The sequence below is a fragment of the Penicillium crustosum genome, assembly GCF_028827405.1.
Source record: "Penicillium crustosum strain IBT 35664 chromosome Unknown utg000001l_segment0_segment0, whole genome shotgun sequence".
NCBI classification, from domain to species: Eukaryota; Fungi; Ascomycota; class Eurotiomycetes; order Eurotiales; family Aspergillaceae; genus Penicillium; species Penicillium crustosum.
In genome coordinates this window covers 8,378,861-8,406,483 of record NW_026623122.1, presented here as the reverse complement: position 1 = coordinate 8,406,483, position 27,623 = coordinate 8,378,861, and the positions used below count along the sequence as shown (strand labels likewise).

At 47.7% G+C, this 27,623-nt stretch overlaps 13 protein-coding genes across 13 annotated transcripts; 5 read left to right on the top strand and 8 right to left on the bottom strand.

The window, feature by feature from the left end:
- Nucleotides 1-533: 533 nt before the first annotated feature.
- Nucleotides 534-1,343, bottom strand: N7487_003105 (SDR family NAD(P)-dependent oxidoreductase; the record flags this gene model as incomplete). Its single annotated transcript, XM_056870852.1, has 2 exons — nucleotides 534-908; nucleotides 972-1,343. The coding sequence occupies 2 exons, from the start codon at nucleotides 1,341-1,343 to the stop codon at nucleotides 534-536; spliced, it is 747 nt and encodes a 248-aa protein (XP_056735636.1).
- An 891-nt stretch (nucleotides 1,344-2,234) lies between these two features.
- N7487_003104 (uncharacterized protein) lies at nucleotides 2,235-3,040 on the bottom strand (the record flags this gene model as incomplete). The annotated part of the gene is made up of 2 exons (XM_056870851.1): nucleotides 2,235-2,617; nucleotides 2,737-3,040. 2 exons carry the CDS (start codon nucleotides 3,038-3,040, stop codon nucleotides 2,235-2,237), a joined length of 687 nt encoding a protein of 228 aa, XP_056735635.1.
- Nucleotides 3,041-3,582: 542 nt separating this feature from the next.
- On the bottom strand, nucleotides 3,583-6,348 carry N7487_003103 (beta-mannosidase; the record flags this gene model as incomplete). The annotated part of the gene is made up of 4 exons (XM_056870850.1): nucleotides 3,583-4,245; nucleotides 4,320-4,657; nucleotides 4,710-6,091; nucleotides 6,149-6,348. 4 exons carry the CDS (start codon nucleotides 6,346-6,348, stop codon nucleotides 3,583-3,585), a joined length of 2,583 nt encoding a protein of 860 aa, XP_056735634.1.
- Nucleotides 6,349-6,666: 318 nt separating this feature from the next.
- N7487_003102 (FMN-dependent alpha-hydroxy acid dehydrogenase family protein) lies at nucleotides 6,667-8,279 on the top strand (the record flags this gene model as incomplete). Its single annotated transcript, XM_056870849.1, has 6 exons — nucleotides 6,667-6,697; nucleotides 6,744-6,802; nucleotides 6,855-7,881; nucleotides 7,911-8,006; nucleotides 8,064-8,137; nucleotides 8,193-8,279. 6 exons carry the CDS (start codon nucleotides 6,667-6,669, stop codon nucleotides 8,277-8,279), a joined length of 1,374 nt encoding a protein of 457 aa, XP_056735633.1.
- Nucleotides 8,280-8,875: 596 nt separating this feature from the next.
- Nucleotides 8,876-10,764, top strand: N7487_003101 (sugar porter family MFS transporter; the record flags this gene model as incomplete). The annotated part of the gene is made up of 6 exons (XM_056870848.1): nucleotides 8,876-9,044; nucleotides 9,108-9,220; nucleotides 9,274-9,692; nucleotides 9,778-10,023; nucleotides 10,077-10,512; nucleotides 10,564-10,764. 6 exons carry the CDS (start codon nucleotides 8,876-8,878, stop codon nucleotides 10,762-10,764), a joined length of 1,584 nt encoding a protein of 527 aa, XP_056735632.1.
- A 924-nt stretch (nucleotides 10,765-11,688) lies between these two features.
- Nucleotides 11,689-13,251, top strand: N7487_003100 (fungal specific transcription factor domain-containing protein; the record flags this gene model as incomplete). Its single annotated transcript, XM_056870847.1, has 1 exon — nucleotides 11,689-13,251. One exon carries the CDS (start codon nucleotides 11,689-11,691, stop codon nucleotides 13,249-13,251), a length of 1,563 nt encoding a protein of 520 aa, XP_056735631.1.
- A 411-nt stretch (nucleotides 13,252-13,662) lies between these two features.
- Nucleotides 13,663-14,891, bottom strand: N7487_003099 (purine-nucleoside phosphorylase; the record flags this gene model as incomplete). The annotated part of the gene is made up of 3 exons (XM_056870846.1): nucleotides 13,663-14,498; nucleotides 14,555-14,696; nucleotides 14,757-14,891. The coding sequence occupies 3 exons, from the start codon at nucleotides 14,889-14,891 to the stop codon at nucleotides 13,663-13,665; spliced, it is 1,113 nt and encodes a 370-aa protein (XP_056735630.1).
- Nucleotides 14,892-16,378: 1,487 nt separating this feature from the next.
- N7487_003098 (uncharacterized protein) lies at nucleotides 16,379-18,140 on the bottom strand (the record flags this gene model as incomplete). The annotated part of the gene is made up of 5 exons (XM_056870845.1): nucleotides 16,379-17,103; nucleotides 17,244-17,422; nucleotides 17,475-17,626; nucleotides 17,685-17,780; nucleotides 17,838-18,140. The coding sequence occupies 5 exons, from the start codon at nucleotides 18,138-18,140 to the stop codon at nucleotides 16,379-16,381; spliced, it is 1,455 nt and encodes a 484-aa protein (XP_056735629.1).
- Nucleotides 18,141-21,011: 2,871 nt separating this feature from the next.
- N7487_003097 (uncharacterized protein) lies at nucleotides 21,012-21,896 on the bottom strand (the record flags this gene model as incomplete). The annotated part of the gene is made up of 1 exon (XM_056870844.1): nucleotides 21,012-21,896. One exon carries the CDS (start codon nucleotides 21,894-21,896, stop codon nucleotides 21,012-21,014), a length of 885 nt encoding a protein of 294 aa, XP_056735628.1.
- A 927-nt stretch (nucleotides 21,897-22,823) lies between these two features.
- On the top strand, nucleotides 22,824-23,906 carry N7487_003096 (oxidase ustYa family protein; the record flags this gene model as incomplete). Its single annotated transcript, XM_056870843.1, has 5 exons — nucleotides 22,824-23,073; nucleotides 23,126-23,257; nucleotides 23,317-23,447; nucleotides 23,505-23,601; nucleotides 23,665-23,906. 5 exons carry the CDS (start codon nucleotides 22,824-22,826, stop codon nucleotides 23,904-23,906), a joined length of 852 nt encoding a protein of 283 aa, XP_056735627.1.
- Nucleotides 23,907-24,101: 195 nt separating this feature from the next.
- Nucleotides 24,102-24,482, top strand: N7487_003095 (uncharacterized protein; the record flags this gene model as incomplete). Its single annotated transcript, XM_056870842.1, has 1 exon — nucleotides 24,102-24,482. One exon carries the CDS (start codon nucleotides 24,102-24,104, stop codon nucleotides 24,480-24,482), a length of 381 nt encoding a protein of 126 aa, XP_056735626.1.
- A 29-nt stretch (nucleotides 24,483-24,511) lies between these two features.
- N7487_003094 (GNAT family N-acetyltransferase) lies at nucleotides 24,512-25,108 on the bottom strand (the record flags this gene model as incomplete). The annotated part of the gene is made up of 1 exon (XM_056870841.1): nucleotides 24,512-25,108. One exon carries the CDS (start codon nucleotides 25,106-25,108, stop codon nucleotides 24,512-24,514), a length of 597 nt encoding a protein of 198 aa, XP_056735625.1.
- A 402-nt stretch (nucleotides 25,109-25,510) lies between these two features.
- On the bottom strand, nucleotides 25,511-26,455 carry N7487_003093 (SDR family NAD(P)-dependent oxidoreductase; the record flags this gene model as incomplete). Its single annotated transcript, XM_056870840.1, has 2 exons — nucleotides 25,511-26,346; nucleotides 26,404-26,455. 2 exons carry the CDS (start codon nucleotides 26,453-26,455, stop codon nucleotides 25,511-25,513), a joined length of 888 nt encoding a protein of 295 aa, XP_056735624.1.
- Between the last annotated feature and the right edge of the window lie 1,168 nt (nucleotides 26,456-27,623).

The following is a 27,623-nucleotide window of genomic DNA, read 5'->3' as shown; positions in this document are numbered from 1 at the left end:
AAGGAACACTGCCTCCACCCATACCGGAATTACTGATAACACTTCTACAAAGTAAGTGTAAAGTGTTATGAAGACATGGGAGCAAAGACTTCACTACCTAAGGAGATTGTCTAGAGCAGGAAATACTACTGAGACTAGTAGAGCCAGGATATCTCAATTACCCCTCAATCAGCGAACAAACCGAAATACGAAATATCAGCACCAAACTACTACATATATGTACGATATGGATAACTAATTACTACGGTGATAGGTATAACCGTTTCCGGGAAGAGCACCATTATCTTAAGTAAATTTAACAGTTCAAGTAGGATCAATGCCTCCACCCTATATTTCTTGGTCGGCGTGTTAGTACCAAATCCTCTGATCAAGAGTCTTAGATCGCTCTGGAAACCGAGAAATGGTGCGTTATGAACGAAAGGCATAGATATCGGATAATTACCCGCTTATTCAGGCGAGCGGCTCAGCAGAAGACCGCTTTCTTTACAATACAACTCTATCCTCTTATCTCTGCCTTTTATTTGGAGGCCCAATTATGCCATGCCGCCATTCACGCGTAGAATCTGTCCTGAGACCCAGGAACTCGCTGAGCAGCTGAAATATGCCATCGTCTCCGCCATCTCCTCGGGTGTACCCAAGGGTCCATTGGGGACCATACCCTTGATAGCGTTCAGTGCAGGCTCCGAGTTGCCGGGTGTGACCAGCTCAGTATCAGTAGGACCCGGAGCGATTGCGTTGACGGTGATTTCCTTTGGGCCCAAGTCCTTGGCCAGAACGCGAATCATCTGCTCAATAGCACCCTTTGTGGTCAAGTAAAGAAGATAGGGAGGGCTAACTGTGGAGACGTGACAAAGGGCGGAGGAAACTAGGATGACTCGGGCACCCGGCTGGAGGTGAGGGACTGCTTTCTACACCGACCATTAGCAAGATTTCCTATATTTTCTGCATTCTCCATCTTTGTGGCCGCCTACCTGAATCAAAAAGTATGGCCCCTTTACATTTACATCGATACAGTCGTTAAAGTCTTGCTCCGAGGTGCTCGCAAGGTCTCGGATGGGTAAGGAACCGGCGTTGGCAATGACAATATCAATCCGGCCGAACCTTTCCACTGTACGACGGACCAGCTCTTCGCTGTCAGCCACGCTACCCGCATTGCCCTCGACGGCCAGGGCGCTCAGCTCTCCGATTTCGTCCACCACCTCCTGGGTGCCTTTGTCGTCGGGGAAGTGCTGAATAACCACCTTGGCGCCATCACGCGCAAGACGAAGAGCTGTGGCTTTCCCAATGCCCTTCGAGCCACCGGTTATCATAGCAACCTTGCCAACGAGAGCGAGAGTAGCCATGACTTAGGTTGTTGACAGAGGGGAATGAACTTAGACCAGAAGACAGGTCAACAGAAAAGTTGTTTCCAGTGGATGACTTGCAAGAAACAAGGAGATAATGCTTCCTCAGATTCACCCATCAGGGTGACAGTTTGATATATCACCTCCGCTCTAACAGCTTTATCCCACCGCAAGTTCAGCCGAACAAGGCACCCTCCTATGTGTAACATCGAAAATGCATAGCGGTGTATAAGGAAGTAAGGCCGCTATACATATTTTTAGGCAACTAATGAGACGAGGAATATATTCCCCCTTGCTGGAATTATGTACGCACAGTGATACAACAATAATGTAGTGTAAAGTTAGTATGGTCAGATTGTTAGTTAACTGGCAGAAGTAACCAGGAATTCAAAGATTTCTTCCTCGTTAAAACATTTGCAACACATTCTCATGCCTCCCCATCAAATAAATATGCACGTTTTGAATGATCAATATGTATATCTACCGGTGGCAATATTATAGTAGGCATGAGGATGATTATGGAGCTTAGTATATATTTATTTATAGGCCAAAACACTATTAATACGCAGGGAAAGAGCCAACGAATCAACAAACATCATAGCTCTCACAACGGGGAACCCGAGGTATGCCTTTATTGCACGCATAGAGTGGATATATTCTTGACCAACCTGTCGCAATGGTCTGATTCTTGGCTAACTTGATTGGTTATTGTGATGAGCGAACCGCACCTAATATCCTGTCTGAAGAACTCATCTACAGATATATTTCCCTATATATTTTACAAAAATTAATTCAGCACTAGATATTATTTTTTACAGGAGGGGCGATGGTATATATATACAGAACACTAGACCGAGCGACTCATGTCTGTCAAGTCTTTTGCGATGGGGGCTACCGCAGTAGAATGCACTGGACTGCATTCGCAAACAGCGCCTTCGCATAAGCATAATGAAACCATGCGATGTATTCTGCCCCTGATGGTTCGTTTTTTTGAGGATTACAACGGAAATGCTGTAGCTCGAACTGCACCAGGGGTTCGGCGCCTATGCGCGGTGATCGAGTGATTTGGAAACGGTGGCAGCCTGCGAAGGTGAACTCGTCCGAGCCAAACCCATAATCCACGTAACTGGCCCGCAGGTCCGATGATTCCGGTGCTATTTGCTTATCCATCACTTTGAATGACCCGAAAAGGGAGCTGCCAACGGGGAGAAGGTGACTTTGAGGAAGCTTTGAAGGATTCCAGATCTGGGATGCATGTGGATCTCCTTGGAAACCTATAATGACGATTTCAGCAGGTGAAACCTCGGAGCATTATGCCGACACCACCTTTGTTCCCAGATCTATGAAGGGGTTTCAAGATGCATGGAAGGATTTTCTATAGAAAGTTGCTCACCTGTATACCGTGCTGGCAGCAAATTCCAACCTCCCATTCGTAGGATAGACCTCTCGAACCCAAAGACGAAGCCGCCAAAGAACCCACGAGTGAATAACGCTAGTGCTTCCTCGTCGCTTAGCCCCGCAACCACAGACTCTGGAAACACCTGAGTGATATTATCCGTGGCTGTTATATGATGGCGAGGATTAACAAACTGGAAGGAAGATGAAGCCAGAAACTCCGGGCGCACAGGAAGAGTATAATGAGACTGGCGGAGTGATTGAAAGAAGGAAAGACGCGGAAGCCACCATTTTGAGGACATGGTCAGAGCTGAAATGGGTTGTAAAAACAATTTGAGATTTCCTTCCTGTCAGCTCTGGGAGAAGATGGTTTATTATGGATTGCTGCAATTTATCATGACTCATCGACGGTACGAGCTATGGAGCCCTGGAGGTCCCGAGATCAGTGTAAATATGCGGAGGGAATGCCAAATCTAGCGTAGTCAACTTTTGGTGGACTCTTGCAGTACATACTAGTGGTTCGATCTGTATGCTGGAGATGGCAACCTTGGAAAACCCCGAAGAGGCCCGGCCACGGTCCGGGAAAGATCGGCTCGGATCTGAAATGTCATTAGTCATCCTCCCCCTCGAGGGCTGCGTCAGCTCTGTATTACCTCCATCTGTAGTTATTATTAGCTGTTTCTGGTCAATACATGGATTATACAAGTCACGCATGGGCACGTGGTGAAAACCCTGCGTTGACTCGATAATTTAGTCAATATACATTACGTGATAGTTACGAGAATGAGGGATGAAAAAAAGATGTAACAGGCCATAAATATCCAATGTGAACTTGCGACATGGCTCATAGTTTAGGATTTCTTCCCAGCTGGTGTGGCTTTGCACCAACGTATGTCCATGGGAGTTCTGTGGTCGCTGCACCTTTTCCACTCACAGTAACAATTTTCTTCTCCCCGGGTATAAGATCAAATCCATTGTCGCTCAGCTTCAAGCCTTCTCTCTCCTCAAACACGAATCCTTTGACTGGAAGGTCCGCCGAAACAGTAACCTCGCCTCGGGATAGCGAGGCTTCAACCCTAACATTCCGGTTCGAAAAATTCAGATACTTCAAGGGCTGCGGCCAAACAGTGTCAGCTGCCTCAACTAGTCCCTCAATATATAACTCTGCATGAATGATGAATGGATCCAGATTCTTGTAGTCCGCGCTCCCACAAGTCACGGGTACATTGACGCGTTGCTTTTCAAGGACCTCTGTCGTGGAATTGGGGCTTGCTAGTGTTGTGATATCGATAGTCTCACTAACCAGCTTACCCGACCTTATGGAAATAAATCTGACTTTGACCTGAACTTCAACTGCCTCTTGGCGGCTACTCGCAATCCACAGATCGAACTCGCATGAGTTGGTAGACATTGGATCGGCATGACCGGAAGTCCACACCGGGCAGCTACGAGATATGCCCACATCAAGTGGCCTCAAAGCTCGAGATATGGCGTAGAATGCAGGCTTCTTAACCAAATAGTAATCGACAATTGCCCAAGACATGGTTGGCCAACAATCGTTCAGCTGCCATACGAGCACACCACCACATTGTCGACCCCCGGTTGTCCCCAACTCCGCCTCCAGGCTTTGTATGCATAGCGCATCGTTTCAGCTTGCAGGATCTGGGAGATGTGGGTGAAGGATGCGAGATTGGGTGGTACAATGAAGTTTTCGGAAATATAGGTCATCAAGCGGCGCTCATGATCACCAGCTTTATTTCTGAAGTCCATCATCATCGAGCCAGGGTGCTGTTGCCGTGGGTCGGTGATTACTCGGCGAAGGGATTCGAGGTGAGGGTAGGCTTCCATTCCGAACTCGCTCACGAAACGCCCGCCAAGCTCCGCAGAATCTTGATATCTGCTCATTTGGCCGTGCCAGACTAGATTTTGTTAGAATGTTACCATAAAATGGACTGTTGTGGGAGAACTCACTATTCCATTGATGAATATCGCCCACGGTTGGGTCAGTTGTGTGTTTGCCATCGCCCCAAGGGCTTCCAGGGTGATAGATGGTGGACGGGTCCTCTTCCTGCACCCATTTTGGCAGCAAATGCTCATATATATACCTCGCTGGAAAGGTCGACTGTCGCCATGACTCTGGGTCGGTGTCGTCCTGATTATACTCAAGCATATATCTCTCCTGGACCTGATAGTCCTCGTTGTTTCCCGCCCAGATTACCAAAGATGGGTGAGATCTCAGCCTCCTAATGTTTTGTCGTACTTCTTCCTCAACGGATTGAAGGAAGGAGGAGTAGACTGGGTAGCTGGCGCAGACGAAGGCAAAGTCATGCCAGACCAAGATGCCCAACGTATCACATGCGTCCATGAAGGCATCGTCCTCATATATTCCACCGCCCCATACGCGAATCATTATTTGATTGGACTCCACCATGAGTTTCATCCAGTCGACATAACGATCCTTGGATACTTGGGCAAGATAACTGTCGGCAGGGATCCAACACGACCCACCAGCGAAGATATCAACACCGTTAATGCGGAAGTAGAAAGACTTGCCGAACTCGTCTTTTTCCTGCACTAGTTGACACCGCCGGAACCCGACGAGTTTGGTCTTCTCATCTAGTCTGGCATCCCCGCGGATAAGACAAGCGGACAGTCTGTAGCGGAACTGCGATCCATAACCGTGAGGGTACCACAGAGAGGGTGAAACAAGCTCCACAGCGGCGTTTACCAACCCATCAGCCCCAATGTGGCATTTCTGCTCGAAGACTGCTTCGTCTGCGCTAAACAGCGATAAAAGGACCGTGTCTCCTTCCTCTGCACCTGCCCCCACTCGAGCGTATAGAGTTGTAGAGCAAGTTTTGTTGTCTGCAGATATTTCGTATTGTGTCCATACATCGTCGATCCTGGCAGTGTACTGTTCAAGTACAACCGGGCGCCAAGGTCCCGCAGTCATCAAGATAGGACCCCAGTCCCAGCCCCAGTTGTACTGCGCTTTACGTACAGGGATACGACTTGCTTCAGTCTGGCGCACGTGAAAGACGTGCTCTGGGTGTTGATCGAACACCTCTCTCCCACGGAGGAGTGCGGATTGAAACACAATCTGGAGCTCATTTTCTTGGCTTGATCGAACAAGCTTGGAGATATTCACCCTATGTGAAGTATGCATGTTCTCCGCCTCCAAGATTGTTGTTCCATTTAAAGTCACAGAAGCAAATGTATCTAAGCCAAGGAATACCAAGTCCGTTCTGGTGCCTTCGGAAGACGGGACTGTGAACTTGGTGCGGTAAACCCAGTCCTTCTCAGCGATCCATTGTACCGCAAGTTCATTCGCATCCACGAATGGATCGGGTATTCTAGAAGTCCATTAGCATTAGAAAACGTTGACGTATTGCCCAGTGAACAGTGCTTACATTTTGTTTGCAATGAGATCAATGTGGACTTGGCTAGGAACCTTTTCCACTGGAATCCAACACTCATTAGGAATGTCACCCGCCTGCTTCATAGACCATCCGGTCTTTAACTCTCGCGTGGACTTTTGCATGATGTCAATAAATGTGAGCTTTGCGCGATGAAGTCTGAATTCAGCGAACCATGTTAGCAGGTCAGCCATTTTATCCCTAATGTCGGGATGAACTGAGAAAGATACGGCATTTTGAAACCTCGATCACTTTCAAAATGCGGATCCCTTGAAAATGGAAGTTCCATTACGTGTTCCAGCGCTGTCGGGTGTAAATCAATGTCAATGTGTTTTTTTCCCGCAGTCCAGAAATGGAACGGGAATTTCAAACCCCGTAGAGCACGGAGAGCACGGAATGTGGGGAAGAGCGGACGGATATTCACGAATCTTCCCCAATGTCACGAAAGAGTGAGAAAATGACATAGAAAGGAGTGTCTCCCCTCAATAGTAATGGGAAATAACACAGCCATCATGTCTGGAATTACGTTATCGTTGTCGGATAGTAAGTCTCGCCTAAGTACACTTGGGCAGGTTGCTGACCACATCAGTACAAACTCATCGGATTGAAGGTGATTGCTGGATCGCAATCCACGGTAATGTCTACGATGTAAGCTCTCGATGCATCCCCTGATAAATGGAACTTGGACTCACAAATCCAGGTTAGCCGCTTCTTGAACAGCCATCCCGGGGGGAAGGCAATCCTTCTCCAACATGCTGGTACCGATGCGACCCGTGCTTTTCAAGATGTCCATCCGGCTGAGATGCTTGATGAGTATTTGACTTCAGATCAATTATTGGGTGAATTGGAGCCGGCATCCCAAGATCTCATGCACGACGGACAGCCCGAGCATATTCCGGCTCTTCCAATGGGTACGATCTTGAGTATCGCGGAGATGGAAACACTAGCTTTAAAGAGTCTCAGCCGCAAAGCACTTGCATACTACGCATCCGGCACAGATGACGAGATTACAAAACTCGCGAATGGAGCCATCTTCAAGTCTGTTCTCCTTCGACCGAGGGTTTTCGTTGATTGCACGGAATGCTCGCTGTCTACAACTATCCTAGGAAACAAAGTCGGGCTGCCAATATTCATTTCCCCGGCAGCCATGGCGAAGTTGGCACACCCATCAGGTGAGATGGGTATTGCTGCTGCTTGTTCCAAATTTAACGCCCTCCAGATAATAAGCAAGAATGCATCTGTATCTGTGACAGATATCGTGCGCGCAGGCCCGAACGCGGTGTTTGCCTGGCAACTTTATGTTCTCAAGGATATCAAGGCCACCGAACGGACCTTGGCTCAGATAAAGGCCATCCCACAAATCAAATTCATTGTCTTGACACTTGATGCTCCGTTTCCGGGAAAACGTGAGGCTGATGAGCGTTACAAGGCGGAGGAAGTTGCCGGAGGAGGGGTTTCGCAAGCCTGGGGGACGGAGTCGGCTCTCACATGGCGCAAAACTTTGACATGGCTCTCCGCTCATACCGACCTTCCAATTGTCCTCAAGGGTATCCAGACGCATGAAGATGCATACGCGGCAACTATGTTCCCAGCTGTTAAGGGCATCGTTATCTCCAACCACGGTGGAAGAGCATTGGATACGGCCAATACCCCCATGCAAGTTCTGTTGGAAATCAGGAAATTCTGTCCGCAAGTCTTCGATCAGGTAGAAGTCCTTATTGATGGAGGTATCAAAAGGGGAACCGATGTGGTCAAGGCTCTGGCTTTGGGTGCAAGGGCGTTGGGCTTGGCCGAGCTGCACTCTATGGCCTAGCCGTGGGTGGAGAGGAAGGTGTTCAGAGATCTCTACAGAGTTCGTGTTCTTCTATCTATTGAGTATCATATTCATCGTACTGATATTTGATCATAGTTCTCGCAGATGAAGCCGCGACGGCTATGAGACTGGTCGGTGTCCGCAGTGTGAGTAATCTTCGGCCACAACATGTAAGTTCCAGCATCCTCATTGAAAAATGCCAAAAGCTGATTGTGAAATCAATAGGTCAACACTTCTCTCTTGAATGCTCAGCTTTATGACGGGCCTTCCGGGCTAAACGCAGTGGAAAATAGCTTACTAGCCAAATTATAGACTGAATGATAACTATTGCTTCATTTCAGACTTCGTTATATGAACTATATGCTATAATTAATCAGTACTACATCCTAGTCAGCAAAGTCAATAGTACAACAAGTGAAGAAAGTTTGCTGAAGACCGTAACGCATTTACCTACCAATGTTTTGTCCATATCAGGATCTAAATCCATAATCAATGTTGCCCCCACTCCAACCACACAAATTGTCTAACCCCGGACACGTTCTACCTCGTTTTTCTCATCTGGGTCTGGACTTGGTCTTGTGGGGGCCTATATTTCCGGGGCAATAACGAAGATTTGAATCTCCGTGCGCCGAATTCGGCCTAGTCTTTGAGGAAAAACTGGGGCCCCATGACTCCCCGTGGGGATGGCATGAAAGTCTAATAGACATGCATGTTCCAAGCATGGGTCTGTTTATAAAAGCCCATTGATAGCCTGCATTCTCGCAAAAAGTATCTCGAGCATTATTATCGCGGTTACCTTGGGCCTCCGTGTCAACTAGAGATCATTTCTCATATATTGTTCCTAGAATTGTTTTTGAAAACTTTTCACAATTTTGGCCTGATCCAGGGCGAGGTCTCTTATCACCATCATGAACAAGACAAAGGAAGACCCTAGCCTGAAGGAGGTAGAAAATATGGAGGAGGTCATTGAAACGTACGCGACCATCATGGCGACGCACAAACCGAACCCCCGAGGTCCAGGGTATATCAAGTTGTATATCCTATCGGCCGTTGTGTTCCTATGCTCAACTATGAACGGTGAGTCCCCTGGACCAATTATCTAGATAAAGTTTAGAGTTTTGGCTGTCTAACATCATATAGGATTTGACAGTTCGTTGATGGGATCTATCAACGCGCTTCCGAACTATATCCGTTACTTTGGCTTGCCAGAGAATGGCAACGCCAGTACTGGCATTGTCTTCGCTATCTTCCAGGTAAAAGAATTACCGGCTCAGTGATTACGTGCTATACTAATTTCATTTATTAGGTCGGTCAAATGTGCGGTGCGCTATTCATCTGGATGGCCGACTGGTATGGACGAACCTGGCACATCTTCTTCGGCTGCCTGGGTGTCTGCATCGGCACAATTGTAACAGCGTTCGCGTCAAATCTCCCAACATTCATCGCAGGAAGATTTATTCTGTCTTTCTTCGCAACATGTGCACATACTGCTGCTCCCCTTTATCTGGTCGAACTTGCTCCACCAGCGTATCGGGGAACCATTGCAGGAATGTATAACACATTTTATAATGTGGGCTCTGTGTTTTCAACATCGGCTGTGTATGCATGCCACAAATACCTTGCTGACCAAGGTAACTTGGATTGGAGGATCCCCCTTTGGCTTCAGATAGTGTGTCCAGGGCTTGTGTGTCTAGTTATCAAATTCTACCCCGAGTCCCCGCGATGGTAAGTGAATGTTCCATTGTTGGCTCATTAGGTTTATCTTATTTGCTGAAACCTTGTGACAATGCTAACTTCACCCTTGCTAAAGGCTCATGTCCAAGGATCGCCACGATGAGGCTAAAGCTATTATCGCTACCTATCACACAAATGGTGATACTGACCACCCGCTCGTTGCACTCCAGATGGGAGAAATCCTTGCAACCGTTGATGTCGACCGTCAAGCTACCTGGAAAGACTTATTCGATCTCCGGGTGCTTGTTGAGTCTCGTTCGAGCCGTTATAGGCTCATGCTTAACATTGCTTTCTCTTGGTTTGGCCAATTCAGCGGAAACAAGTACGTCAGGTGTGCTAGGTACTAGCAATTTGGGTAACTGACATTATCTCTAGCATCGTATCCTATTACCTACCTATCATGCTCAGTGGCATTGGCATCACAGACACCGACATGAAATTGATTCTCAATATCGTGTATGCAGTCGTTGGTTGGGTGTCTTCCATTGTCGGCTCCCGTCTACATGATGTTGTGGGACGTCGCAAGATGCTCATTACCAGCACAGCAGGTATGGCAATTTGTTTGTCCATCGTGGCAGCCTGTTCCGCCGGCTACACTGAGTATGGCAACACTACCGCATCGACCGTCAGTATTGTCTTCATCTTCCTTTTCGGTGCAACATTTGCTTGTGGTTATACCCCAATGCAACCTATCTATCCCGCTGAAGTCGTAAGCAACAAAATGCGAGCCAAGGGCATGGGTACCTTCAAGTTGACAGCCGGGGCCGCTGGGTTTCTCAATACCTTCGTTGGACCCATTGCGCTGTCAAGTGTAAGCAAAATTCCCGTCTCATGTCATCTACACTGCTAATCTATTCTCTAGATTGGGTACTGGTTCTACGTGTTCTTTGCATTTTGGGATACTTTTGAGATGACTTTTATGTACTTCTTTTTTGTCGAGACCAAGGGATTCACACTCGAGGAGCTGGACGTCATATTTGAGGCAAAGAATCCGCGAAAGGCCAGTGTTAAAGCTGCGAAGGCCAGGAAGCGAATTATTGTGGCTGGAAGGAGTGAAGCATGATTTCACGTGCTCTGTATATATATATCTGGAGCAAGGTTGTTCTTCTGAAATGTATCATGCCGAAATTTGGTATTCCCTTGGTTTTGAGTACGATTGTAAAAAAGGAGACTTCCATACGTCCTAGATAAATATGTGTTATTGAATCGATTGAAGTCGTAGGTTGCTTGAAACCACAGGGGCACACTTGTAAATCAACCCCGCAGATCGGCCCCCGGAAAAACCACTGCCCCCCAATGTTTACGCTCTTCAAACATTGGTGTCTTCTCCGCATCGCCCCAATGCTCGTCTGTTATGAGCGAAGATCATGACAACTGTCACAGAATGGAATCGCGTGTTCCGTCATGTTCCACACGTTTGAAATTCGAGACCCGGGAGAACCTGCGACACCAAGGCTCCAACCACCACGCAAAGTGAACAAGTCATGTTCAGAATGCACGCGCCGAAAAGTGAAATGCGACGGGGGAAATCCTTGTACGAGTTGCCAGTACTATCAAATTTCCGAAGCCTGCACCTATAGGCAACGGACTAGACGCCAGACAGCGAGCCGGAGGTGAGTGAATTCAATCCCTCCAAAGGGCCTGGATTCAATAAATCATGTCGCTAATATATGCACTTCGCTTCGTACAGCGCCTTTGAAAAAGCCACAGAAACCCTGCATCGCCAGGCTGGAGTTCTCAGACTACTCTTTCCTAATTGTTCTCTAGAGGAACTAGTCAAAAAGGACCGATCGGAGCTCATCCTCCTCCTGTCCCACGACTCAACGGAAGACGGACCCTCAGAGCTCTATAATGACGCGCCCCCTGTCGCCATATTACCCATTATTTCCAGCCACCTTGAAGATTCTCATGGCTCACCAGAGGATTCCGATAGGGGGAATCGGGAGAGGAAAGGTGCTGGGACGAGTCGGCGCAAAACCCTGCCACGATGGCGGCTAGCGATGATATAAATGCAATCAGTTTGGCGAGCGATCGGCATCGCCGCTCATATCTGGGCATATGCTCTGTAAGTGCTGTTCTCCGGGCATTGTTTCGGCTTTGCCCTGCCGCGAAGGACCGGATTGTGGAACAATCCAAGACTTGGCCCGAGGTCCAACAAGAAGTTAATCGGCCGTCTGCTTTGAATCCGCATCTCGGTCTTCCCATGCCATCTGATTCCCTGCGAGAACAACGCTATATTGGATTTTACTTCGAGAATATTCATGCCATTACCCCTTTCTTGCATGAGGAATCCTTCAGGGCAACCTTCGCTACTGGCGATCGACAAACTCCCGCGTGGTTGGGTCTCTACAACATGGTGCTCACAATAGGGTCTATTGCGTCAGGGAGTGATACTGCTCACATATACTATTACGATCGGGCTCGGTCCTACCTTGACCTGGACTCACTTGGATCTGGTAACCTGGAGACTTTGCAGGCTCTGTGTCTGCTGGGCGGGTACTATCTCCATTATCGAAACTCCCCCAATATGGCATATGCGATCCTCGGTGCTGCCCAACGCTTAGCCATAGCATTGGGATTACACCGAGAGTCTCCAACTCGTATCGATCACCAGGATCCGGATATTAGCCAACGCCACGCTGTCCGGGTTGAAAGTAGACGGCGCACTTGGTGGAGTCTGTACTGCCTTGACACTTGGGCCAGTATGACCCTGGGTCGCCCGACGTGTGGACGCTGGGATAGTAGCACCATGAATACATTATTACCCACTGCTCTTTATCCTGATGATCACTTTGCAGCCTCTTTGAGAGCTAGCACCCAGTTCTGCCACATCAGCAACCGTCTCCAGCATCGTTTCGCACAATCAACCAGGATCAACATATCCGAAGCTCAAAGCCTTGATCACGAACTTCAGGAGTGGTATAGGACACTATCTCCTATCCTCAAAGAGACCATGAATTCCCCGCCTCGTATCACCGTAGCGCGCGAGTTTCTACGAAATAGGTACCACAACGTACGCTTAATGCTATCTCGGTGCTTTCTTTTATACAAGGCGTATGGAGATCCCGAGAGGCACGGCGCCGGGCAAGCAGAAGAGCAGATGGCCGACCTATGCCGTGCCATCGCCGCGGAGGCTATCGATGCAATTGCGCTTCACTGGGTTCCTAATCGAACGCAAGTCTGGAATTCTGCCTGGTATCTGTTCCAAGCTTGCATGGTTCCACTCCTTTCCATCGCCATGGCTGCATCCTCCAACCCCGGAGCACTTGGTTCTGAAAGCGTCATATCCTGGCATTCGAGCTTAAACAAAGCGCTTGAGATTTTCGCGGAAATGAGACCATGGATGCGGGCTTCTGACCGCGCCCCTGATATCGTGACTGTCTTATTCCAAGCCATTTCTCAGGGTGCTGAGGGTACTGAACGTACGCCCTCGGTGATTGACGGAGGGTCTCATTTGTTCGGTTGGGCGGATGAACTTTTGACGGATATGGACTGGGGCATGCTTTTCAATGATGAGAACGTATCGCCGGGTGTATTTTCATTAACCTAACCTCGGTTCTAAACTAAGTCGTCGGTTCAGAATCACATCATCGTCATACTTCTTAAAGGTAACTGTCGAAGACTCTTCCCCTTTTTAACACTAGTTGCGAACGTAACGAAGAGAATTCATCAGGCATATTGTCCCTGCCCTACTGCAATTTTAGGAAATTGCTGTTCAAATCCCAAGAGTACTTCGCTATGAAGCGAGCAAGCGAGCGTAATTTTCAACGAAGGATGTAACCTGACTCTTTCCTTGAGGTATATAAGCTGGACTCTATTTAGTACTATATCTCTTTTAATCGCCTAGATATCAAACAAATCATCTTCAAAGTCGCCCATCCAGCAATTCACTTCGGCGGCTAATCGCTTGATTCCGGTCTATTTCGTTAGTATATCTAGCAATCGAGCCAAGGATAAGCACCTACCCAAAGTCCATAACCGTCGTCGAGTTTAAGGTATTTAGAATATCTCCCACATAATTATCCGACTTGATGCCATGTTTGTAGTCCCTCCAATTTTCCTTCACGTCATTGATGATCTGCACACCAGCAAGATAAAGATTTTCAAGCGCTGGTGTGGTGCCACTCTGGCTGGCTTCCAGCAGGTGGTAAGCCGCGGTCTCCCCTGGGGCTGGTCTATCAAAGTCTGAACCAGAACGCATGATGATAATTCTCGAAAAGTCTACCAAACCAGCAGAGTCGGCCCGCAGCAGTGACTCGAGCGTGGCATTGTCTTCTTGCTGGCTGCTGCAATACACGCCTGTCCCATTGGTGAGTACAGCCGTGTAGTTTCCAAAGCTCTCGGAAAGCAAGTTGCCAGAATAGTAAACATCCGATGTGGCAGTGTCGCAGGCCACGACTGCGGGTGGTTGGTTTGCTGGACTGTAATCGTACTTTGCGCGGTAGGCTGCCGCTTTAGCCGTGTCATTCAGGGTTGCTTTCTTTGCCAGAGCAACAGCCCGGTCTCGAAGTGCAGCGTTGAGCTCGAAAACCTCTGTGCCATATACTGTCCCAGGATAAGTCTCTGGCACCGTTGAATGCTGTGGGATGTATCCTGTGGAATAGTTGGAAGGCAGTTCTCTGATATCAATCTCATACTGCAGGGCCACTTGAACGGCGTAACGAGCAAAGGTGACAGAGCCGGTTGTAGCATAGAACGGGTTTACTCCAGCAATACCAGCGATCAGGAAATAGGTGTATGAGAGGTCGAAATGTCTCGATAGTGCAAATGCCATGATAGTTGAGGCAGCGTTGATCTCTGGAAATCTTATTAGCTACACGACAAAACAGCCCTAGTATTTGGAAAGGACGAACCGCCTTCCCCAGTCGTCAATTGACAAATCTCCCCTTTAGTGTCACAGTGCACGACGGGATATTCAGGTGAAAGGCCTGGGGTGGTGATATTTCGTGCATACAGGCCCAATTTTTCCGGCCAAATAGCCTCCTCTAACGAAAACTGCGATTGTTAGCGAAATAAATATGTGATTTCTCCCTCATTATTCTCAAGTGCTCATACCATGCTGACGATCACCACCTTTGGAGCAATAACCCCATGCCGAGCATCTTTCTCCAAACTCAGAGATGGGGCTGCTACGACCGACCGTAAGATGCCGGCAGCGAATGCCAAGATGGCAAGATACTTAGCGCCCATAATGGTGGGTTAAGTGTCGGGAAAAATGAGTTTCCGCCCTTGAGTGGTATGTATAGGATTCTGCGTCGGCCCTATGTAGATCGTCCTTCTTATACACTAGGCTCTAGATACAGATAGTAGCGGACGGAGCCGGCCATAATAATAGGACTTATCTCTGCTCATTACGGTATATCCACAGTACTCCGTACCTGAAGGAGCTAAGTCACTGATAAGTGCTTGTTGACATTTGGATGCAGGAACCACGCTAATTAAAATCTCGTGATAACGCCCCATTTACCCACTTTCTCTCCACTTTCTAGCTCTTGGTCAGTAAGGAAAGCTTATCTGCCTGAAGAAGGATTCAAGCTAGTGTCAAAGACTCTGCAGGTGACAGACCAAAATGAGCCCGTAGAAGGGACTTGGGTTTCTAACAAAAAGAGCAATATATTCACTTTGCTTACAGATATATATTTTCGACAACAACCAGAAAACTCACTTATCTAGTAGCATTGATTGGGGCTCATATTATTCGGAAAAGCCTCGGAGTCCACGCGTCACTTATCCAATAACGTTGATAGGCGGCCACCGCATATGGCAATTAATCTATTATTTTAGGGTTGCTATGCCAATGCCATAGGAAGTCAGACAAATCAACGAAAGATAAGTTGGGGTTGAATTAACCCAATCAGCTCCATCTGTATCTCCGTGCCCACAGATACCTCAACGCCGAAATATTGTCATTTCATTCTAGCTTCTTAAATATGAGCATTGATATGTTACGCAACGACAACGATTCCTCCGAGCGTTGAGTTATACCTAGGTATGGTAGGATAGGTGACTAATTAGTAGTGTCTAAATGTGAAACCGGCAAGTATATTTGAATCTATCACTAGCTCCCTAATAAAGATAGATATAGTTTAACTCACCAAGTATGTGGTAATAATGGATGAGTTATCGCCATTTGTAAGATTTGATGAAGGCACCCAAGGCCAGGGGAAGAAGATGTAGGTATTGCTACAAAAATTCGGTCGCATTCACTCGGAATTTCGTAAGCACTAGCGGGTTCCAAGGTTCCTTGGAAGGGTCGGTATAGTATCCATGGATATACTCCAGGGCTGTCTCTCGATATTGGCCAACCGAAGTTCACCTAAGTATGAAATTTGTCCCGTTCGGGTTATGACCTCATAAGTATATATGCTATAATGGGAAAGCCTATTACATCTTCCATTGGGCGCGTAACTCAGTTGGTAGAGTGTTCGCTTTGCATGCGAAAAGTCCAGCGTTCGAATCGCTGCCCGTCCATTTCTTTTTTGTTTTGCTCCACATGCCCCTGAGAGCTTGCCGTCGCTAGCATCTGCCCCACAGCGGGGAACAATCGACCCCCGGTGCACATTATAACTGATTTAGGCCGATGGTGAGGGAGAAAGAAGTAAAGCTAACTAAAGGATCTATTTTTCTATAATCAATCCGTGGATAATGTGGCGAATCATATACGTTTGTATGGATCATCAGAACTTCAATGTGAGAAGGAAGGTAATCAACCGCGACGAGTAGACAGGACAAGTTTCTAACTGATCGCGGTACCACGACGAGAAACGGGGAACCGAGAAAGAATATAAGGAGATCCCGTCCACAGTCGCGGGACCTCCGTGGGAGATCCAGTTCTCGAACTCAGGCGTGCCCACCAAATTCGATTGCCCCAGCTCGATTGCATCAGCCGGCGTTGTCATAACGGTATGACTCTCCGGCGTGTTAACCCCCGACGCTTTGGCGCTGTAGGTGCATAGAACAATAGCGCTGTTCAACAGCCCCGCTGGTCCTAGCGCATTGCACAGGCGTTGGTTGTTGAGTCCGTACATATTCCTCTCGCGCTCGTAGATACGCTTCAATTGAGCGGCGTGGTAGACTGCCTGACGACCGTCTGCAGATCGGACCCAAATACTGATGACCCTTTCGATGTTGGCTTCCGGGCAACTCAAACAGCACTTGCTATGCTCGAGCAGCCTCATATTGGAATACAGCTTGAGACAAAGAAGGTGGTACAGGGTTAGATTGAGACCGAGAAAATGGCTGCAATCGCTTATGCATACACTGAAGAATGCGTCTTCCAGCTTCTTGGTCTTCTCAATGTGGACCCGCCAGTCCTGGAGATAGCCTTTCCAAAGCTTGACTCGGTCTGCTGTGCGGTTCAATTCGGGCGAGCGGTAGTTTCGATGATGTTCTTCGTGGGCCTCTTTCGAAACACACCATATCTCAGACAAGAATGCACAGAGACTGAAGTGATTATCCTCAAGGGTCAGGTGAGGCATTCTGAGATACCCAGTCATGAACCCCCCGACTCTAGTCCGTCGTGGACCATTGTAGAAAACGTACTTTTGGTTCGGCCTGCCGGCTCATACCAAACGAGGTTTGTTCTATCCGCTCTAGTCTCTGCTCGCCATAGACCGTCTGATACAGGCAGTGGTAGTCCTATCTCCTGGTACCGCATGGTAGGGGGTCGGTCAAGGATAATGCACAAATAGGTATCAATGCGTAGAACCCCGTATACTAGTCTAATAAGGCGTTAGAAAATCGGTGGTTATAAATGGAACGGGGAAAGGATACCGTTTCATCTGTTCAGTCTGGACCCATCGCTCATCGGCAGCTTGTAGGTGTTGTTCTGGGTTCCACCGATCATCCAAGACACCGAGTCGTCGGAAAGTGATGATGGCGATGTCGGTCCACTGTGCTGCCCAATTCAAAGTAGATGCAGATGCCTGCACCTGTTAGTTGACCTATTCCATTACTTTTTGGCCATTGAGGAATAAATCTTACATCTCCAAGAATCGCATATGTCAAGGTGACGACCAGTGCTTGTAAAGTTGGTAAAGTTATATCGGCCGATTGCTTTTCTGTCAAGGTTTCTTCCGTCTATTCCATTTTTAATATTTTCGTAATCCAAAGTTCCACCATATAAGCGATACTCACTATTTTAAGCACTAGTGCCATGGCTAGTTCCCGATTGATCTCACATGGAACCAGATGGTGACAACTAGTGCTTTGTATCCACATTGATAGGTTGACCACCGCACTTGTCAACAGATCTGTCTGCTTTTCGGGTGCAAAGGTAGGAACATGTAGAAGGGGCCAGGCTTGGTGGAAATGTTCAAAATCAATGGATTTGACCTGTGCAGTGACGAACTGTGCTTGGCTCGCAATGGCCTCGTCCAGCTGCAGCGACTCGTTAGATGATGTTGGGGTGAATGTCTCATAGTCGGTCATCCTAAGCATTGAAGTATCTGTATTTGCGAAGCTAGATCAGAGTCGTTCTCAAATGTAGTAGTTTGTAGGTCCCACTCACTTGAAAAACCGCGGCTGGAGGTAAAGGTTGGTACATGGCTCATATGTATTTCACATGGTTCGTCTATAACGAAGTTATCCCTCGCTTCCAGAGGCTGCCGCACTGTTGCATCAAATGAAAAACTCATAATGTCAGATGGCCCACTGAAGTACATAGGAGGGGTTCGGTTTGGGGTGGATGTGGATGTATTGATCCCGGACATCATTCTCATCAATGGATCTGTTAGTGGTAGTACAGAATCTTGATCTGTGCCCGTATTTATCAAGGTAGGCCGGGTATTGAAAGCGTGGTTGCTCGCACTTCGGTCCATCGGCATATTCCAATACAGTCGCATGGGGGAGGTATCATCTGGACTTGGCATTGTTGGGGTTCCAGGCCCCTCGTAGTCTACGCCCTCTGCATGTTCGATTGATCTATTTTCCTCCCCAAGGGAACCCGTGAGGACCGGTCGACTTGTGGGGACGACCTTCTGCTCACTAGATGATTCACGCACGCATAGTTGTCCACTCTCGGCACATATGGAACAGGGGTAGTTGGAATCACATTTTGTTTTACGCCGGCGACATGTTTGACATGCTAACGGTGTCCTTTTTGCACCTCCTGGAGGTACATTATGCTGGAGCACATGTCGGTTCAAAATATCACTGTTGGATCCAATCAGCTCATCGTCCTCTACAGTCAAGATGGCAATCGACCAGTGTAGGCGGCTCTTACCTCCTCGCAAAGCTTCGCCCACAGATGAAGCATTTATGGCGGCGTAATTTGGTATGTACGACAAGATGGCGATTAAGATGCTCTTTGCGTAGAAAGGATTTACGGCAGTCGGTATCAGTGCAGACAAAGGGACCCGAGGAGACGGGGCCTCGACGGGAAGGTGCAAATGCCATAGTCTTTTTGAACAAAGGCGATCAGGGCGATCAAGGTGGGTCAATGATTGAGCAACTTCCCACGCGTAGAGGGAGTTGGTGAGGGGAAAGAAAAGCCCGGACACTAATAGTCTTAGCACCAGGGGAAGATCCAGAGTCTTAAGGAACGTGAATAGTGATTGTTGGCGATTTTTAATCTGCAATACCGAATACAGCCCTTAAATACCCGCTTGTTTTATGGCAGAAATAAGCAGGCCTGGAGAGCTGAGGATCCCAGATCTCACGATCTGCAGACCGATTCTCCTTGAGAATTGACCCCCAACCATAGGGGATTAATACAAAAAGGGAAAAGCCTCGCGCCAAGCATACACAATTATCCGAAAAGGCTTTTCGCCAAGAGCCGCTTGATTCTTAGATCCAACAAGCTCCAAGGCCCGTGTTGGTAATGGAGCGAGATATGAGGGTTTATGTGGTCGCGGAGATGTAACACCCCGTCTCGCTTTCTTTCCTCCTTTCTCATTCCGCTTTCTTAAGAGAATTCAAGCTTCGTTTAGTTGCTCCCTTTCTCTCCGCTAGAACTAGTGCTCCCGAGGATTCCCTTTATCTACAACCTCGTGCCGTGGAGATAGTTGTTAGCGCCGGCCTCCTGGACCTCGGATGCCGTTAATTCGCTGTCAATCTCAAGGATTCCAATCCTTTCAAACAATTACGGATGATGGCCACTGTAACTTGACCATTCACCTTTGTTTTAAAAAGTGCTTTCGGCCCCATTCGTATCCACGATGACCAATACAGAAGATCGTATTCTGCACACTTCCACGATAAAGAACGCGAGCACTAGTCGCTGACTCTGCATATGGAGTTGTGGCTATGGTGTGTCTCAGCACAACATGTTGGTCAGATGCAACAGCGCCAAATTGCACAGGTTGTTGGATCCACCTTTCTGAAATATATTGTTTGCACTGTGTTATTTCTCACCTGCCGAAGTACACAGGATTAAGATGGAAGTGGAAGGACAGCTCAAAGAGACGCAAACCATGTGTAAACCATGCAAACCATGCAAACAAAACAAATAAACAAACAAACACGAAGAAAGAAAGAGCGATGGCATGTGACATGTGCAAACGGTAAAGACGAGATACAATACGGAGTACAACTATTTACGAAGTGGATGTTTATTTTGCTGATAAAACCCCTCGACAAGCTCAATTAATCTAAACATTACCGAAATAGTATCTATTCTTCGGGAATTCCTGGATGACTGCCAACCAATCTGACAACCCCCTATTCATCTCACAAAGTGGTCTAGCTGGGTAGCCTATTGACTATGTGCGGTACATAGAGCTACACATTCCGGCCGAATTTAATCCTTCTTCCAGGCGACCTAGTCTTGAATGCCTCTTCAATCTCCCCAAAGGTCCGAGTCATAATTACTAATGTCCCTCGACTGAAGCACAAATCGAAGGGTCCCAAAGCATAGGCTCTTTGAGTAAAATTGTACCTCTCAGCTTGATCCTTGCGTTTACAACCAGTGGATATTTTCAGATGAGCCGACTTCCAGAACCTTTATTTAAGCCCTATAATCATGATATAAACACGAGAGATATCCAACAAGCCTGCAGAACCGTTTTAATGTGAATGAATCATTCAAATGCTTGGTCGACATCAGATATAATTTATTGTATGCATGAGAAGAAAGCGAAATTTTCAAAAGTCAATATTGATTCTGCTATAACTTTATACCCAATTTCCTCCTTTCCTCATCGATCATTTCCAGTAATCTTGAAAGTCGTTACCCAATTCATCGGCCAAAAAGTCATTAATGAGCGTATACAGTTCGTGTCCTAATGCAAACCATGTCTTTCCTCCAAACCAAATTGCCAATTCATTTTGACTTTCCTCAAGCCCAGGGTGATGTGCCAGGAAGTCTCAAATTTACTCCTGCTGACCAGTGACAGCCTTGGTATCCTTGTTCTGGGCCTGGTTCTGTCCGTTGGTGGGGTAGTTCTGGTAAGAACCATAGTTCTTGTAGTTACCATAGCTCTGGTACTTGCTGTTCTGGGAGCTGGGAGTAACCTGAGGGTTGTTGTTATCGTGGGCAGCCTCGTTCAGACGGTCATTCTCGTTGGTGGTGGGGGTTGCCTGGCGGTAGGGTTCCTGGCGCTTCTGGTTTGCGTGCCACTGACCATTGGCATCGGTCCAGCCATTCTGGTTGTTCTGACCAATTTGGTTGTTGGGGTGCCATTGTCCGTTGGCATCAGTCCAGCCGTTCTGGTCATTCTGGTTGTTCGCGTGCCATTGACCATTGGCGTCAGTCCAACCATTTTGATCATTTTGGTTACCGGCGTGCCATTGTCCGTTGGCATCAGTCCAGCCATTCTGGTTCTTCTGGTTGTCATTTTCCCCATCACGAGACTGGACAGCGCCATTATTGGCGTGCCACTGGCCGTTCGCATCGGTCCAACCATCCTGTCCGTTTTGGCCATTCTGGCCGTTCTGAACGTTCTGGTTGTTCGCATGCCACTGACCGTTCGAATCAGTCCAGCCATTTTGGTTGTTTTGTTGACCGTTCTGATTGTATTGGCCGTTCTGATTGTTGTTGTTGTTGCGCCACTGGTCACTCTGCTCAACTTGGCCGTTCTGGTTGTTGCGGTTATCGCCGTTGTTTGCAACGAACACGCCATTCTGCCATTGGCCCTTTCGGTACTGTCCACTTGGGTCCCACTGACCGGCCACATCGTTGGGGTCAACGGGGCGCGCGAGGACACCTAGAGGCGAGAGAGCCAAAAACAGAAGGCTGTTGACGATGGAGTAGCGCATCTTGGAGGGAGGTGAACTCGAAGAATCTCAAACAAAGTATGAACGATTGTTGGTTTTGGGAGTGCTGTTTCAATCCTGTGGTTGATGGGATGGTTTTCAGTTGAGAATGATGATTGAAACCAGGTTCGTCGGCCTGTATTTATATCTGAGAAACCCCAGCCCCAATTGACACATCATGGCTGCTTAAGATACTAATCAATAGAGTTGGAAGCCTTTCGTAAGAATGTCTGAGGTCGGCTCACGCCATTCCTCGGTGAGGGTTGATGAGAATTGGCGCTGCAAGGGAGACCGCCGAAACGTGTAGTTGATAATCATACTGTCTTGCGGGGGATAAGCGATCGGATGTACGATGATCTCAGTCAACCACAAAAGATGGGGTAACACACCCAACGTAGAGTACAACAATAAAAATCAAACTTTCTCCCGTAGATCTTTGAGTTGCGTGATGAACCTCGCGTAAATCTGCAAGAATTCCGCAGATCCCGTGCGCAAGGGGAGTGAGTATTCACTCACATTCCTCGACGATCACCCGCGGTCAAATAGTGCTGATCCGTTCTGGATAGACATACAAGCCACGCTTACGCCATCTCAATGCATTCGTGAATATCAAGCTGTCTCCCATGTAGTTGACAACCCCTTGAGGGGTTCTCACGTTGACCATGCACCACGCGGTGGGAGACTCATGGGATGGCGAAACGTGTGAGACATGCAGGGTATGCGTTGCTTTAATTTGCAATTACTATGAAGATTTAATCTGATGTCAGTGTTGAAGCTGGGCAAAGTCCAATCCCTGAAGTTGCGGTCTGAAGGCCATGTCTGCTCATCACAGACACCAAGGCAGCTCTATTTCCCCCTTGATGGATTGGAAAACTATTTTGCGCAGATTATCCTTGCAAATCATTCAGTCGACTTGTTTCAATTTTTAAAATGGACTGTATGCTAAGCAAAGATTCTTACGGAGAGGATTCTAGACGAGAATCTGGTGAGCGACTTCTTGCCGAGGAAGAAGGCACTCCCTGGAGTGGGAATGGAACATCGGCGCTCACTTGCACCAGATTCCTAGCATGTCTCTTCCAGTTGAGTGCACTTGCGTTGGTATTCCTAGTCGGGACTCTGTTCGGTTTCCACTGGCGTGGTGACCTGGATGGCCTTTGTAGTCGACATGTTTCGCAATATTGTGAGATCTCCAAGCTTCTGGGATGGACCCCATTAATCTCATATGAATATAGCGACTGTCATGAAGGAAGTTGGGATCCAGTATAGTCTACAGGAATTCAATGGCTCTCTCCTGAAAGAGAATGTTTTCCGACAAGATGCTGGCCCAGATGTTGATGCGGCGTGGGAGTCCTTGGGTGTCAACTGTCTGTCTTCAAGATAATCGACTACTCTGACATTGGCTAATTACAACTCTTCTAACTAGACCGCAGTGTTCGAATACCGCCAGAGGACGCGGAACAATCTGGCCTTGCTGCCGACCAAGTGAAGATCAACGCGAAGTATGGGGGAGGGTTTCCTGCAAATGTTGAAGGCTTGCACCACCTTCATTGCCTGGTTGGTGTCCTATATTTCATATCCATACTATGAATGAAGTATACTAACGCCGACAAGAACCTCCTTCGTCAATCTCTTTACTACAACTATGACTATTACCACACCAGGGGGATGGGCCCTTCACGAACAATGACTATATTATCCGCCGCCACGTGTGTATGTTTTCTTCATTTTACTCTCCTCATACGTCTTTGACTGATGATTTTTCTCGTCGCAGCACATTGCCTCGATATTCTGCGCCAAGAGCTCATGTGCACCGTGGACAGTGGGGTTTTGGGTCAAGTCTGGATTTACCCCGAGAATCCAGAGCCCTATGTTGACTTCAACACTCAGCATCGATGTAAAAACTTTGACGCTGTCCGTCGCTGGGCGGAAGAGAACCAGCTTCCTCAAGATCCCCCTTCAGACTTCCTGCAAGCACCATTGGAAGGAGACCGGGTCTATAGCCAAATGCCGTAAGTCATACCAAGTGATATTGGACGTAAAGGTTCAACCGGGTTACGAAGCTGTATAGCTATCAAGGGCCAAACCTCATTCTAGGGGGCTGGATCTTGGTCAGTCTGTATTAAAACTTGCCACTTGTCATCACCCGATATGACTTTTGTACCCAAATCCTTCCACCTACTCTCTCTATACCTACTCTATACTACTGTCATGCCGCGCCCTCGTATTGATCTCGAGTCGCACAAAGAAAAGATACTCGATCTTATCACCCAAAAGACTTCACATACAGCTATTCGCGCTATTCTCAAAGAAAAATACGATATTACCATTAGCCGCAGCACCCTGCAGAGATGCCTTGGTCACTGGAAACCTCCTAAACCCCGTACTCTCACGACTAGGGAAGAGATCCGAGATCGAGTTGAAGAGCTTGTACCTCGGTATAGCACACAAAAGATCCTTGTAATCCTCGCTGCAGAGGGCACACCCTCTTCAGTCATTATACTACAAAGAATTCGAAACGAATTTTGTATTAGGCTTCGCCTCACTCCTGAACAGCGCCAACAACAGTTGGACGATGTTGAAGCTTCGTGATACTGCCATGGAACGGTAATTCCCTCGATTCAGTCGATATTATAAACACTCAAATCCTCACTCATCCCCGGCAAAGCATACACGGCACTTTCCTCATCACCAAAAACCTTCAAAGGCTTAATACCCCGAAACTCCATCCCAAGTTTCTCCAGAGCACCCCGACTGCGCTGATTCGCAGGCGAACAGAATCCAAACACAGCATCCACCCCAAGAGTCTTATTTGCATATTCCATAAGAGCCTTCGCGGCCTCGGTCGCATATCCCTTCCGACCTTCCTCAGGTAGAATGGAAAACCCGATATCTGGAGCAAGATACTGTGGGCCTGGCGGAATTCCCCTCATGAGCGATACAGTGCCGATCGGCTGCAGACCATCGTCGGTCCGTCGCGAGACTAGGAATATCCCGTAACCATGGTAGGCGTAGCTTTTCAAGACTCTATTCTCAAGGAATGCGGATGCTTTTTCTGGTGTGGTGACTCCGGTTTTCCCGCAGGAGTTGATGAAATCGTCTGTATTCCAGAGTTGGACTAAGAAGTCGCAGTGGGTCTGGTCGGTGGGGTTGAAAGGGCTGATTTGGAGACGTGGGGTGGGAATTGTGAAGTCCGGTGGGAAGGAGAATCCTGTCATTTTGGTTTGGTCTGGTGATATGAGGCTTGATTCTAGAGAGAGAGAGAGAGAGAGAGAGAGAGAGAGAGAGTGTGTGTGTGTGTGGACAATCAATTTCGAGTTTTTGGTATATTTTCCCTCTCTTTTATGTCTACTTGTCTCAGACATCAGATACCACCTCAAGGCTATTAAATGAGTCACAGTTCGGAGGCTGAATTCCAAGGAAGCTTAGCGCTGACAGGGGTTAACGACCTATTGAGGTGTGTGGCGTTCTGACTACGACCCTATATGAAGTAAAGATAGAGAGATGAGATAGGAGCAAAGACTTGTCACTCTACAACTACAACATAGATATGTCAGCTAGTAAAACCGCTCATAAATTCAGGTAACAAAGGAAGATGATATGAAATTGATTATATTCTCTTATTGTCCCATCTTCATGCCACCGTTGGCACAGACCACACTGCCGGTACACCAAAGACCATCGGGTGTACACAACATGCCAACAACACCCGCGACCTCACTAGTGAAAGCAGGTCGACGACCACCCATCTTCTCCTGAATCAACCGCTTCTGCTCATCAGTCAAGCGACTCATAGTGTCCTGGTTATTCACATCCAACTTGCTCATCGGCGTGTTATCCTGGTACCCCTGGATATCCTTCCAGAACTGCTCTCCGGTCGCAAAGTACATATCACCAACAACCGGGCCGGGGTTAACGGCATTAACAGTCGCACGGTCTGCCAGCTCACGTGCCCAGGTGCGAGTCATCGCCTCAATGGCAGCCTTGGTACCACCATAAATTGACTGGCCCACGAAACCGAGGGATGAGGATACACTGGAGATGCTCACGATACGGCCGCTTCGGTCGGTGGGAAGGAAGGGGGCGCATGCCTGTGTGAGGAGGAGCGGGGCGAGGACGTTGATCGCATATTGCCAGTTGAAGTGCTCGGCCTCGATGGGGCCCTTGGTGGCATCGTTCAAGTTCCGGTCTTGCGATACGCCAGCATTATTGATCAAAATATCGATTTGGAGTTTGCCCTCGGTGCTGAAATGTTCTTTGGCGGCGTCGATAATGGCTGTCACAGCTTCAGTAGGCTTGCTTAGATCGGCTTGCACGCTCTCGCATTTGATGTTATGGGTTGTGGCTAAGGAGGAGCACAATGCTTCGGTGGGAGCGCGCGAGGACTCTGAAGTAAAGTTCAGTAGTAATGAGCACCCCTTTTCGGCCAGATTGCGGGCAATTGCTTCGCCAATTCCTGTGTAGATGGCGTGTTAGCTTGATCTGTTGATATGCGGGGGAGGCTGGGCTTTACCCCGCGATCCGCCAGTGACGATGCCGAATTTCCCTTCAAGTACTCGAGCCATTTTAGATGTTAATGAAAGAGACGGAGGAATAAAGAAGATTAAATTGATTGAGGAAGGACATTTCCTCCTCTTAAACCTCTCTTCTTTTATTTAGCCGAGACTTGCTCCCCGTCCCCACGGAGGAAAATTGCCCGTTGGAGAGTGACGGAGGAAATGCGGGCATGCGGGTAAATTCCACATTCGGCCCGAATGGTCTTCAGCCGGTTATAACTCCAACAGCTATTCTCAATTCGACGCTCTGGTGAAACTGGGCCAGAAATTGGTGGATGTAGTCTCCTATGTTTGAGTTTTGTGCATCAATCACCTTCAAAACGGTATACAGCGCAACGATGGTACATGTCACGATGCACAACATAGAAGAGCAGGGTGTTCATGTTCGTCTGGTTTGCATTGTTTGCTTTGGAGAGGGGACCCACGTGGTTCTTCCCTTTCTTCCTTTCTTCCTTTCTCCTTGACCTCCCTGTGGATATGATTAAAATCGAATGCACTCTTTTGCTTTGAATAACCAGCTGATAACAGCCTTGAATTCATGGTAAAGAGTGCGCAGCCTAGTTTATTTACTAATATGTCGAACACTATAGAGTCGTACTTATCATCGCCAGTGTGGTGAAACCTTGGCTATATATATCTGTCGCAGCAGTGTGGTTTCCATTTTTTGAACATGGATATTGTGCAATATCATATGGTCCCTAATTTTATTCATAGAAAAGGCTAACGAGAGTAATGGGTTCGGTTTCCCGATACTGTTCGATGTCCAATGTAGCACAATTAAGCCGGGCTCAGATCACGAGCTTGGTGTCCTTATTGCAGGAGACCCACATCTTGAATATATTTCACTAAGTATGTTTTTCTACTGCTTTCCTATATACCTAAAAAGACACCTAAAGGAACAATTGGACATGAGAAGGCCACATAAGCGGCTGACCACTCTTGTCATTCATAGATCCGAATATCATTGTCGTATCCAGTGCCCAGTGGGTGGGGTGATGATCAAATACCGTAATAGGAAGTATGTCGCGCCGAGTAAATAGTTACCTGGCTTTCCCCAAGAGATCCAACACAGCCTGTTTCTGGAGAAAAAGTCATGGGTGTATGACCGGATATGGAGAAGGAGAGCGATATCTGAAAAGCAAGATTATAAAATCTAAAGGCATGGCGTCCGGCTGCT